Source organism: Notothenia coriiceps, unplaced genomic scaffold, assembly GCF_000735185.1.
Source record: "Notothenia coriiceps isolate Sejong01 unplaced genomic scaffold, NC01 NC01_scaffold00037246, whole genome shotgun sequence".
Lineage (NCBI taxonomy): Eukaryota > Metazoa > Chordata > Actinopteri > Perciformes > Nototheniidae > Notothenia > Notothenia coriiceps.
Genome location: NW_011369947.1, coordinates 25,749,724 through 25,763,261, shown reverse-complemented (window position 1 = coordinate 25,763,261; position 13,538 = coordinate 25,749,724). Strand labels below are relative to the sequence as shown.

Here is a 13,538-nt window from a genome sequence, read left to right as displayed (position 1 = left end):
ACACAGTGCAATGGAAGGCATGTTGCGAGTTCATGTGTGCTTGATGTATCTTTTTTTATTATCACTTTTGACCCAGATGAAGCACATAATGCCCTTAGCCGATCAATTAAATTAATAATGATATCATTCTCTGTGGAGCTGCTCCAGTCTTGCTGACTTTGAATCCTCAAGGTTGAAGTTCAGAAAGAATATAGAACAACCTATCCATGTGCCCTTCATATGAATTAAGCAAAATTCAATGGGAAATCAATACTTGAAGGTTGACCTGCAAGACAGATAATCTGTACATTATAGCAACATGGTATTCTTTAACATGTTTATTAATAAAAGGTTGACTGAGAATATCTGCATTTACTAAAATACCCACTACCCCACACATCCAGCACACACAGAGGCAGTGACCACACACCTGTTGCATGAGCAAATCAAATATTGTTTTATTCAGATTTCAAATTCAGATTCAGAGTCAATTATGGCAACAATAAAATGTGCATAAACAAATCTGAAGGCAGAATAGTACATTATTGTGAGGAAACTGTTAGCAAATACATAATCGGTGGTTGCATTTACAAGTAAAAAGCAGTCAAAGCGTACATGTGCCCCCAGCAGGGAAGATAAACCATGGCTCCAGCCAGGAGACTGAACATCTGGTTTGGAGAAAAATGGTGCTTTGGTTCTGTAGCAACTAAACACAGCAGCCTCGGGTCAGAAACATGTTGACCAGGTGACTGTTACATTCATTTCAAAGACTAATTTGCCAAATACGTGTTTGGTATATAGTGAGCCTTCGCCTGCTGAGTGCACAGCTATGATGGCACGAACAACTTCCCGTGAGTCAGTGTGGACTGTAATTATATGGCTATAAGAAAGTACCCGGGTGGATGAGTGCTAATATTTGATCATTCTTTAAATAACGTGTTTGCTCGGAAAATATTTTTAACACACAAGAGTAAGATGACTTGTTTTTTAAGTTTTTATTTCTCCCTGCTGTTATCTACTGTTTGTATATTTGATTAAAAATACATATTACTGTGTATTCTGTAATCTGAATGTGTTATCTTGCTTTACATAACTATGCGTTTTATTTTGTTTACATGTTTGTACTTTTACATGCACTCAAATCAAACGAAAATACAAACAAATTTGAGTTGTATGTTTTAGCTGTACCATGGGAGCAGCAATGATGCGTGACCAAGTCTAACAAATGATATGGATATTATTGGATATGTCATCCCAAAAGAGGGGTGGAGTAAGCATGACATGGGGATTTATTCCCCTTCGACATTCCCTTGCAATACTATTGATAAAATAAGACAAAAAGCGCATAGCTTTCTCTGAATGCATTGGCCAAGAAACTAGTGCCCTTCTTTGCAAGCAAGTTTATTTTTTAGCTGGTCTTCTAATTTAAGAATTTAAATTAATCTAACAAAATTCCTTATAATTATAGATCTTTTTTATTCAAAATAATATCTCAATATGATACACATTTTTTTCTCTGTTCATTTGACTATATACAGAAGTGCAAAAAGTCAACCTTCGTCCCTTAGGTTAGAACTCATCATCTGCAGCATTTCGGACCTCTCCAGTCTGGAGAAGTCTTCTCTCTCCTAATCTCACTATCCACAACATCCAAAGACCCGTCAATCTCACTGCTCGTTTTGGCCTGACATTCAGGGCAAACTTAAGAAATATTCAAACAAAAGTACATATCTTTTTGAAATGGATACAGTAGAAAATAATTTTTACTCTAAAACATGGACAATCTATATTTCAATACAATATATTTTCAAACGTGATCTTGACATGTGACAAGGAAAATCTAAGTTGGTTAAAACATTAGTTTTTTTTTTTCTCTGCCAGTGGCAGCAAATTAAATGATCTCATTCCTTGTATCAAAAGTCTTTCATCAACAAAATTAATTGATAATGTAACATCATCTGTAAAAGACATCCAGCTATATGAATGAAGTGAATATTTAAAACACATGATCATTTATATGGTTTGAAAAAGTTATGAATGTCATACTACCTCAAAATCTACAACGGCTATATCAATGTTGTCAAGTAATATATAGTAAGGCAAAAAAAGAAAAATCTACAACTACATACCTCAAATAGATTCAAATCCTTAAGTAGTACATAACACAGAAGTTCAATGAAATTTAAGAGAGTAATTGTTACTTTTACATAGAGAGAAAGAACCAAAAAGAAAAGAAAGAGATCAGAAGCGGCACGTGAGACATCTATAAAACATCATTGGTGTTCTTTACCTGCATGGTGATTGAAAGTACATTTGATTGGGCTCGGGCCCATTAATTGTAATCTAAGGCTTTGTTAGGTAAATTACAATCGGTAAAGACACACTAAACACCTCTCTGAAAACAAAAAGGGATGTGATCATAACATTGACAGATGATAAACATGTTTTCTTAAGCCTCGTGAGAGATGCTTCTGTAAGTCTCGATGAGTATGATTGAGAGAAAAACTGTGCTTTGGTTTCTGTAGTCAGATCTACAAGTGAGTAAGAACTTCCATTTTTTACTTGGAAACGTTTCCTCAAAAGCGAAACTTCACTTAGGATGAGTTGTGAAATCAAAACAGGGTGACCAGACAAACAATCATTCAAGTGCACATGTGGTTTAAATGACCTAATAGACCTTTGGGTCTGATGTTGTAATTTCTCATCAATACATGGCTCAACGGTGCTTCTTTGAGGCACAGTTTTAGAGTCGCTCCTCTTTAAAAGAGGCAGAACAAGGTAACACAATGTCAATTAAAGCTACACCCTCTTCTGAACCAGGCTTTAGAGTCAATGGACTTACACAACGTAATCCCAACAAATAAAAACCATCACTAGTCTATGAAAAGAGGCATGACAAAAAACCCTCCATTTTTGATTTTAAAAGATAGAAACGTCAACAAAAGAAACACAAATTTGGCGAGAACCCCACTTCTAAATGAATTAATCATTGACATTGAACGTAAAAAAAAGAAAAACACGCAACGGAGATTCTGAAACCAAACAATACAAAAAGAACCATACAAAAAAAGTTTACCATCGGTAAACAAATAACACTGCTGAGATAACACTCTGGTTTTTAGCTGTATGGCCTTGATGGCACATGTCAAGGTGAGAAAAAGCCTGGCTGTGCTTTCAAGGTACACAGGTATGTTGGTTTACCCAGAACATTCATACGTCCAAGACCCTCATTTCATCATCTAGTTTCACTAGTAGCCGTAAAAACACAATACTGTACATGCGTCATTCTTTTGGAGAATACAATTCCTCTTCAAATAATTGTGCCTTTCAGATTTTAATTCATATTCAAGCTGCATGTTTGCATTACACTTGTAAACTATGAAATATGGCTATCAATTTAAAAAATATATATAAAGCAGAACAAATAAAAAATAATCTTGGTCTACTAACGTACCAGCACTGGATGTTGCTTTTATACAACCCCGCTCTTGACCTTCTGCGTGTGTGTTAATGATACCAATTAGAACAGATTGAGTGCTATGATTTAGTCAGACACAGAGGTGTAATGTGAACGCTTCCCACAGAGGGACACACACTGACCCGGCACCAAGAAATCCCCTTCTTTTGGCTGGACGTTGAATTTGATATCAAATTCTTCTTGAGATTGATATGTGGGAAGATGGCACAGATCATGTGTTGCACCTTTGATGTTTACAAGTGTGATGAGACCATCGCCGTCGACCGGCTAAGAGATGGCAGACCCTCCTCGTCGGTTATGTACATATAGGCTGAACTCTTTTGGCTTGGACGGTGCCAGCACACATTCATTTGATCTGTAAAACATGACAGATTATGCTTCAAAAAAGGTCTTTAAGTTTTAGGACTGAATTAGACAGAAAGCTATACATGTGCATGAGCAGAAAGAATATGAGGATTGAAATAGGAACTCACTGTTCTTGAGAGGAACTACATTTGAGTCAAGTACTTGTGACTATTCAGATGATCTGCAGATATTATTGGAATCTGGGGGTAGAGAACAGACAGCAATCTTATAAATACATCCCAAACAAAAAACACTCAAAGCAGACGCTGACCGACAACACAAACAATACATTTGAACCACATCCTCTCGCATTAAGACGAGTTCCTTACTGAAAAGGGACGCAGATGAGAACAATAGAAAAAGCTATTTGGCTACAGGTTAGGTCGTGACATGTAAAGAGAATCAACACACACTACTGGACAGCAGGAGGGAAGGGAGAGATGGGGGGTGCAGAGGGAAACTGGCAGTGAGGTGGCTACCACATGCAGATATAAGTCCTCCATGTTGTTGACCTGCACGCCTCAGTAAAATGCAGAAATAGGATCCTTGTTCAAACTGGTTACATGATGATTCATCCTACAAAGTGTTTTTATGGCATTTTGAAGTTGTGCAATACCTATCTGCTTACAAAATGCGTTCTAACAGAACTGAAGGCAGATTCTTCTTACAGTTACTGTTTTTACTTTTCTGACTTTAGTAATGGATATGTCCAGCTTTTGAAAACAGGGAAAATGGTAAAGCTGGAAGCAGCGGAGGGGGGGGGGGGAGAGAAGAGAAAAAAGCCAAGCACCAAAGGGCACAGGAAGCGACTTGTGGGAATGGCTCTAACATTTTGAAAAAACGACCTCATACATACCAATTGCATGTATTCGTTGGTAGTCAACTTTGATAAGGAAGTGTCCTCAAAAGGGGAAAGGACAAAAATCGAGGTTACATGGGAACAAACATTATATACAATACAGTATGTTTTACCAGAAAGACAGATAGATCTAAGAAACTTAAAAAAACATATTGATTATTGTGGTTAGAGTTCAAACTTGTCACAGTATGATATGTGTTGACATGTTGGACTCTAGTGTAGGCCAACAAGAGGGAGTACTGCCCGTTACCCAACCCACCCCTCACTATTAGACACAAGCATCCCCAGATCATCCATGTGCAATAAAGGAAAGAGATGAGTGTGAGAGAGAGAGAGAGAGAGAGAGAGAGAGAGAGAGAGAGAGAGAGAGAGAGAGAGAGACTGTAGTGGTGCAAACCTGATTGGAGGCAGTTTGGAAGGGGCTTGTGGCAGATGCGGTGGCTGCAGAGCCTGGAGAACCACCATGCATCATGGGAACTTTTTTGGAGGGAAAATCAGGTAAGCATAAATACACAGAGGAGCAGTGTAGCCACAAACACACCACACAAATAGGGGAAGGAGGAGGGGGAGTCAGAGAGAGATTTGATATAACTGGTTCCCTTTCTTCCCTCTGCCAACACTGATAAGAGGTCTTGTGATTTGACGTGACACAGAGAAGCTGCAGCAAAAGCAGTGACAAACTTCCACTTGTGTGTGTGTGTATTATTAAACAACCAATACTGTACTTTGGTGGTAAACACCAGAAGAGTGCGCCTTAAAAAGTTCTAAAAGAGTTATGTTACCAATAAAGGCAGAGGGGATAAGGGGTTACAACAGAACTCCCTCTTTTTTTGTTTGTTTTAAAATAATATCTTTTTCAATCATGTTTCATTAGATGTCAGGTTAGACCAGCCAAAAGCCAAGTTTAGAGTGAGAATGAAAACAAGAGTGGTAATGCAATGTGTAGTAGGTGTGCGCACAAAGAAATGAATAAAAAGGTGATTTAAATTGATTTGAAAAAAGAATAGCCGCCACACAAATAATCAGAAACATTTAAAAAACGATATGCCTATGCTTGTTTGGACTCTTAATTATCCTTCAAATCACAAAAATGCAACCAAAACAGTCACTCACAGGTCACCAAATGTCATATAAAAATCACTCATCTATAATCACATGATAGAACATTTTCAGGGCGGTTAATTTTTGATGACGTGCGAGTCACAGACATGAGGTTACAGACAACTGAAGAAGGAAAGCTGGAACCTACCAACGCTGGCTGTAGGTGCCATGCAGAATATTGAGCCTGCCCATCATGCAGTGCAACAGGAAGTGGATTGGATAGGGGAAGAGAAATCAAAACAGCCCATCACAAGGTTCGTTAGAGTGAGGGGGAGAGAAAAGGTGGGAACAAAGGTTAATATCTCCTGGACACAGTCATCAGTGATTGGAAAAGGCGAATTTGCGAACTCATCATATCTGTTAATTAAATAAGAGTGAGGATCTACACTTTTGTCTGAAGTGCATTGCATATTAATGTGTAATGCAACAAGATTGATAGTGCGGTTATCATAGTAACCATTACCTATTAAACATTATATACACACTCGAGACAGAAGTGAGGAGAACAGCAGACGTGTACAGAAGCCAGTCCCTGCAGCTAGTTGCCATTAACCAACCCGTCCTAAACCCGCTCTTCCCAGCTGCAGCCAAAGCAACGTTTCTCATCAAAATACACACTTTCATCAGTTCTATCATTTCTCGTTCAAACATCCATGCTTTCCTCTCTTATCCTGCATGTACTAGGAGGAGCAGGTAGCTAAGGGAAGTTTGATTAAAGTAATTAGTAGACATTTTCTAACACATTCTTAACATCTAGTGGCCATGCAGTGCCATACAAAGCATAATGCACAGATATCTTAAAGCACTGACCCTCTCTGGGCTATAATGAAATCTAGAGCAGGGGTCTTCAACGTTTTTAAGGTCTCAGTCCTCAATTAGGACCCCCCCCCCCTACATATCTAAATCCAGTTGCTAATGAAACTGGGCCTGCAATAATGTGTGGTGGCTTTAAGTAGCATGTATAATGTTATGGTATTTCTTATATGGTATTTAATAATAGCTTGTACCCTTAGCTAACTGGTTAGCCAGCCCAAGTGGGATTCATGGGTAGCAACCAGACTATCATCAATGTTGTGTAAATGAAATTGGGTCTTTTTTTTTTATTGGCCTATTTATATTTGCTCATAATATGTCGGATTCATGAAACTAACATGTATTTTTAGACATCTTAAGTAACTAATAATACAATTAACCAAGAAAACATCAAATGATCCCTCCTGCAGTAACATTGACGACACACTAAGGATCACAAACCACCTGTTGAAGACCCGTGATCTAGAGCTTTTATGTTATGTAATATGTTTGACTATCTTTGTAACTTCCCTCTATCAGAAGACAACAAAAGTTGATAAATAATCCACAACCAAACTGCTCTGCCCTGCGTTCTACAACTTTGCCCAGCCCCAGACAAGCAGGAGCCGGTTAGACGGATCCAGGCGTCTCCTGGGTGCTCGGAGCACTAGTGGAGGTGTCTTTGGGAGCCGTACCTGATGGGAGGAAAGCAGCCTGCTGCTGATACTGCATGCTGGCCAGGGCCTGTTGGTACTGGAGCATGCTGGTGTTAAACATGGCAGAGGCCCCGTTGGCCTTCTCCAGGGCTGCCCGCTTGGGCATGGGAGCCATGACACTAGGAGCGATGCCCTGCCCAGCCAGAGGGAGGGAGGACAGTAAAAAAAAGAAAAAAAAAAGAAAAAAAGAAAAGAGATAGATAGAGAGAGAGAGTTGCGTGGAAAAGAGAGAAAGGATGTGTTGGAAAGAGGCAAAAACGGGAAAGGAAACAAAAAAGGTACATACGTTAGACAACATCGTAAAAACAGCATGACAATATCCTTTTGTGTACAACAACAACAACAACAACAACAACAACAATATCGTCATATCATCAGTAGCAAGCAAGCAGCAGTCTGACACGATTACTACACAAGCAGGAGCATGGTGCCTACTGGAGCTACTGGCTAACAAGCATTCATATATTCATTACATTTCATCTTCATTTTGATTGTTAACTTTGTTTTCCTAGATTTGACGAAATGCAACATGAGCAAGCATTAACTATTAAAACAATAAGGCTGCTAACAGGGGGTGGAACAGGTAGGAAGCACAGAGAGAGGGAGGCTGCACTGCTAGCTCCATGATAAACTGTGTAAGCCATGTTTAAGTGATGGTTCACTCTCAGACCAATGTCAAAAATGGTCTCAAGCCAAGGGACATAAGTCAGATGTAAAAGACGTTTTTTGTGATTGTGAAAGTTTTCAACATAAAACACTCTGAAGGTGGATTTGGTCTCGGCATGAGGCCATCTTTGAGGTCTGAATATCTGTGACAAGATTTGATGATGGAGTGAACAATCATTTGAACTGTCATCATTTGTTATGGTGGGATCAGTACTGTTTGGTTATAAAGACTGTTTCTCTTAGCCCCACCCTTATCCATCTGACATGCACTAGCAACACAGACATGCACACATTTGATTGAGCTGCTCCACAACACTGACCACTGACTCTGGACGTAAGACTGAAGCCATGCAACCGTTAAAGAAGCTCTACTTCCCTAGCCCTCGCTGACTTTTGTTAAATAGGCTACATGTGATGAACTGATTGTGGCTCCTAATTATACATTTCATTTGTATTTCAAGTCATTTCTACAAGAAGTTAGTTGTTTGGGGTCGGATCCACAAAAGCCACAATCATTTTATCACAGGCAATAAGGACAGATCAGCAGGAGGAAAAAACAGACATTGCACTGAGACAACGACGACAAAAATAGCTAGGTATCTTTGGTTAAAACACTGCTCTACAACAAAGCCACATGCCAAGCTAAAAGGTGAAAGGTCATAGTACCAGGTCAAAGGTTGCGTCGAGGGGTCGCTTCAGTGATTTGACAGCCGACTGAGTCTTAATTAGCAGGCAGCGAGCACATGATGGCAATGGCCAATGGGGTTCAAGCGCATTAACATAAACCAGCAAGCAGAGGTGCATCATGGGGGCAGCAGTGCAGTTTGGGTATAGGTGAGAAAAAACAAAAACAAATAAAAAAACAAATCATTGGAATGCAATATACAAGGGGATAACAGGACTAAGGCATGCACAGTTTGGAAACTAGCCCTACTGCTCTATAGTTAAATCATCGTCAATAATCAATGATAACTACCAAACTACATTAGTTACTGTCACACAAAGATGGATGAATATAGCGATGAGAATCTTATTCTAATATTTCTTTTCGTGGCTTGTATCGATCAGACTATAAAGTAAAATCCACATGGTTTCTGTTTAACTGTACGCATCGTAGTCAATTCCACATGACAACCATTAGCTCAAAGCTCTCTGCCTCACACTATATCAATAGGAGCATGAGTAAATCACTGATCAACAGAAGCGAGCCAGGTGCTGTTACTGTGAGAAAGCACAATGAACCCTTTTCAAAAAATAGAGGAAGAGAAGTGATACCGTAGGAAGTACAGAAACAATGGAGTCACATATACGACCATCAGAGAGAGAGGAACTGACCGGCTTGTGTTCCAGGATGAGATGAAGAAGGACCCTTTTTTTTTCTGGTTAGGAAAATAAATAACTAATTGAGAAATAACGTACCATTGTTCCATCCTTCTTCATATCATGCTGTCCTGAGCAGATTTTACCCACACCAAGTTAAGGACCTTTCAAATTTGACCTGGCAAAAGCAGAACTAAATAATACCAACATGGAAGTATGAGCCACAGAAAAGTATTTCCTCCAGGGAGTTTGAACTTTTAATAAATAGCCCTAATATAAAAAGCAATAACTTTAAAGCTCCTTTCAGCCTGCTGTGTGAATGTGTGTGTCCACGCTTGTACAGACTGCTCACCATTGCCGCAGCGGCTGTGGCCTGGTTCACCTGGTGCTGGGCAGCCTTTATTTTGGCCTGCAGATGAGCCGGTGGGTGAAAGTACTTGCACTTTTCCCGAGAGCACCGACCCTTGATGTAGTCCATGCACACGGTGACGGTGTTGTCGTTGGTGTCGATCATGGTGCTGTCTGCGGGGTGGGAGAAGCGACAGTCGGTCTCCCCGCGAGAGCAGTTGCCCCTCTGATATTCACGACACACCTGGAAAGTAAAAAAAAAAGATTGAAAAGATGTGGAGCTATCTACGTATTCAGCGAAGCATGTGGATATAACAAAAAACGGTGCCACGTAGAATATGTCCTGCCTGTTGCCTTTATGTAGAATATATGAATTATTATTCATCAAGCCTTCACTTTGTGATGTAACACTGTGTAGCTAAACACATCCATTACTTTTAAAAATGCATGAGAGCTGCAGACTAATAAGTGGATTAAAATGCTTTGCAAGGTCAGATTCTTCTTGCTGTGTAAATCATTTTCTAGGCCTTCCTCTCTGCAGTATCCTTTTACACCAAACTAACGATCTGTACAGATATATACCGTGCACTTCCTGTTTGACTGAAACGGTTCGGTATAGATTTCCTGTGCTTTGACGTGAATATATATCACATTGAGGCAAGTGCTGAAACTTTAACACAATAATCCTTGATTGTTATATATTTTCTTTCTTTTATCAGGAATAGTTATGTGTTTGTTGGAGCTTGAGAATCTGAAAAATATTTTTTTTTTTGTAAGTGAGACACCAGAGGGCAGCACCTTCTTTTACACGACATGTAGCATGAGCACATGGGTTTTACTCTCCTGATATCTACCCTGCTATGAGGTGTGGTTGAACTCTGATAAATGTTTCAGGAAAGACAATTAAAAACTCTTGGATTTGCACTTTGCCCTTTAACGTTACTGACTTGAACATATCCTACAACATGCACTAGTTGACTCAACAATGACACTAGCAGCTACGGTACAGGAAGGACTTTTACTTGACTTTACAGTTGCTATACTATTACTGTAGCTGAGGAAATCATTAAGGCCTTTTCCACTAAAATCATTATAAAACAAGTTCAGGCTCACCTCCCGTGCTTCTCTAATGGTATTTGGTGAAGCGTACAGTGTGAGAGCACAAACTGTACCGGAAATAGATGAGGCAGAGTAAATGAGAATGAGTTGAAACAAAAAAAGTAACAACTCTTAATTACAACCACTTCTTAGAATGCACTTGGCTTCATCATCTGATGAAATACTGCAGTTTATGGGATTTATGGTTTTATTTTAATCACCTTCTTCTTTGCATAATGGTACTGGCTATTAATATTACCATATCGCCTCAGACACAGTAATCCAAGTGTAAAAAAGAGTGCCGTTATTCTTATGCTTGTTAAACCACTTGTTAACAACACTTGTCTTGTTTACAGGCTCATTATCATCCTGTGCCACTCCACTCCCAACGAAAAACACACCATGAAGTAGATTTGATTAGTTTTCCTGAAACTCTTAGGAAGGAGTGGGTTGATTATATGCTCCATAAAATGCTGAAAAGTTCAGGTTACATTCATCAGTGTGTGTGTTACCTCAAGTCTATCTGTTCTCAGCAGCTTCTGGGCTGCAGCGGCGGCAGCGTTGGGGACTTGGCTCATGTTGGGGCTGGAGGCCATGAGGACCTGGGTGCTGGGCATGATATCCTGGGGCATCAGGCCTGGTGACATGGGGCTCAGGTAGGGATTAAAGGCTGCGGCGGCAGCTGCTGCTGCACTGGCATTGGTGGCCATGCCTGGCGACATCGAGAACATTGGCTGGAAGAGAGCAAAAGTAAAAGCAGGGGAATAAAATAACATGACATCATGTACACACAAGCCACAAACTGTGAGCTTATGGGAAAAGAGAGGGACTGACTGAAGACAAATCAGAAGACGAAAAGAGCCACGCAGACAGTGAAGGAGCTGTACATGGGTGAGCTTTTACACGTATGCGTTCTCACCGTGGGCAGTAGCTGTGGTGTGTTCATACGTGTGTATCCTCTCACCATAGGTGATAGCTGCGTGCCAGGCATCATGGCGTTTGCGAGATGCATCTGTTGGGCGAGCATAGCCATGTTCTTCTGCTGGATCAAGTTGTTTCTGCCATTGATCTCCAGCTGGGTCTTTAAGTGGGCAGGAGGGTGCAGGTACTTGCAGTTCTCCCTGGAACAACGGCCCTGAAGGACGAAAGCAGAGGGGGAAACTGAGTCAGAATGACACATAAACTCAGGATGCTTATTCACTGCAATCACAAGGAAAATCAATATTCTTGCAATTTATGAACAAGGATATGTTAAAACTACCAGAGTAAACCCTTTGTAGGAGTATCTTTACTATGTTTACTTGCACTCTGTCAACATTGTAGCTTTAAGGCTAAAGAATAGCAATGTCAATGTTTGGTTTGTCCATTCTGAGCTACTGTAAAAATAACATGACCATATTCACTGGCCTTTTAAAAAATTACAATCTGATTATGGCAGATAGGAAGCAGGTTCATTTTGGCTTATGTGTAACATCATAACATGGAGAATTGCTCAATTTAATACCAAATTCACATTAGGTCTAAGACGAGCCTAGCACTGATTGTTAGCGGCTAGCTTTTTCCAGTCCCAGCAGAGATATATGTATGTGTGCAAGCCACAGGAGGTCATGACACACACTAGTGCTGCTCTACAAACTCCCATCTTGGTTATATGTCTAACGCTATAAATAATTCCCACATATTGTCCCCATATAATGTATCAGCAGTCATCCTGAGGTCACACTTGAGAGTCTTCAAATCATTATCAAAGTCAGGTATCCCTTTTTGCTGTGTCCAATTATACCTTCAGTCTGGAGAGGAGTCACACACGCACATCCTCACGCAAGCAAGAATGCATACACATCGGGGTCATGTTCGGATAACAGGTGGCGGATACACGTCACACAAATATAAGACAAACACACACACACTCAGGTCACCAGTTTAAGCAAGAAGATTTACTTTCAGTCCTGAGGCACAGCTGAGCTGACCGAGGCAGCCTGGGCTCAACACTTGCTGACAGAGCTGGCCCCCACTGGGATTCATCTCTGTATCCTGTCATGACTCCATTCCCCTCAAATCTCCTTCACTTTCACTGACACTGGAGCACCGGACAGGTGCGAGGGAAAGGGGTGGGGGATAAGGAGCAGAGAGGGGGACACTTTAATGACAGTGGGGGCCTCTTTCAGATGTGTAGTCTACTTGAATTCCAGATGAAAAATAGGCTTCTTGCTAACTGGCGCATTTACAGAAATGTCGTATTTTGTTCGCTGTCCCTGATAAATAAACGGATAAATATAAAATATAAATACACAAGGTATTAGGGCTGCTCGATTATGGCAAAAATCATAATCTCGATAATTTGGGTCAATAATTGATATCACGATTATTAAAAAAGATTATCCATTTACTTTGAAAACATCCATTTATTGAAAAGAAAAATGTGTAGTATGTTTTTAACAGTTGATTACCCTGAACTGTTTGTATAATTCAATTGAAAAACCAATACAAAAATAATATTATTTTTTTAAATGAATAAATAATTTTAAAAAATCGTTTTATTTAGATTACGTTGATTTCATAACCGTTGCAAGCCAAAATCGTAATTGCGATTAAAAAACGATTAATTAAGCATACAAGGTATTACGCTTAGGGATATCTTCATTTTCCAATTTGTAATTTTAGTTGAGGCCTGTAATATAGTTAAGAGTTTTAACTTTAAAAAGATGTAGTGTACTGTAGACCAGGGTTTTCTTTCCCAAGAGCCCCCCCAAATGACTCCTGTTGGAAGTTGCGCCCCCCCCCCCACACACAAGGGGGGGGGTTATTGGACTCAGGATTAATTCATTTGGATTCC

The 13,538-nt window shown here is 40.0% G+C and overlaps 1 protein-coding gene across 13 annotated transcripts in view; it reads right to left on the bottom strand.

Annotated features, from left to right (window-relative positions):
• Positions 1-412: 412 nt before the first annotated feature.
• Positions 413-13,538, bottom strand: part of mbnl1 (muscleblind-like splicing regulator 1) — a 42,769-nt gene continuing 29,643 nt past the window's right edge. For 6 of the 13 annotated variants that reach the window (XM_010795337.1, XM_010795336.1, XM_010795335.1 and 3 more), the window contains 10 exons: positions 11,622-11,837; positions 11,215-11,436; positions 9,609-9,848; positions 8,603-8,656; positions 7,250-7,403; positions 5,911-5,946; positions 5,059-5,138; positions 4,659-4,685; positions 3,931-4,002; positions 413-3,812 (listed from right to left, as the gene is read on the bottom strand). In XM_010795337.1, coding sequence (XP_010793639.1) covers positions 3,946-4,002; positions 4,659-4,685; positions 5,059-5,138; positions 5,911-5,946; positions 7,250-7,403; positions 8,603-8,656; positions 9,609-9,848; positions 11,215-11,436; positions 11,622-11,837 — 1,086 coding nt within the window. In that variant the 3' untranslated portion in view covers positions 413-3,812; positions 3,931-3,945. The remainder of the gene's footprint in view (positions 3,813-3,930; positions 4,003-4,658; positions 4,686-5,058; positions 5,139-5,910; positions 5,947-7,249; positions 7,404-8,602; positions 8,657-9,608; positions 9,849-11,214; positions 11,437-11,621; positions 11,838-13,538) is intronic. The other 7 variants (XM_010795340.1, XM_010795339.1, XM_010795342.1 and 4 more) reach the window with 7 other exon arrangements.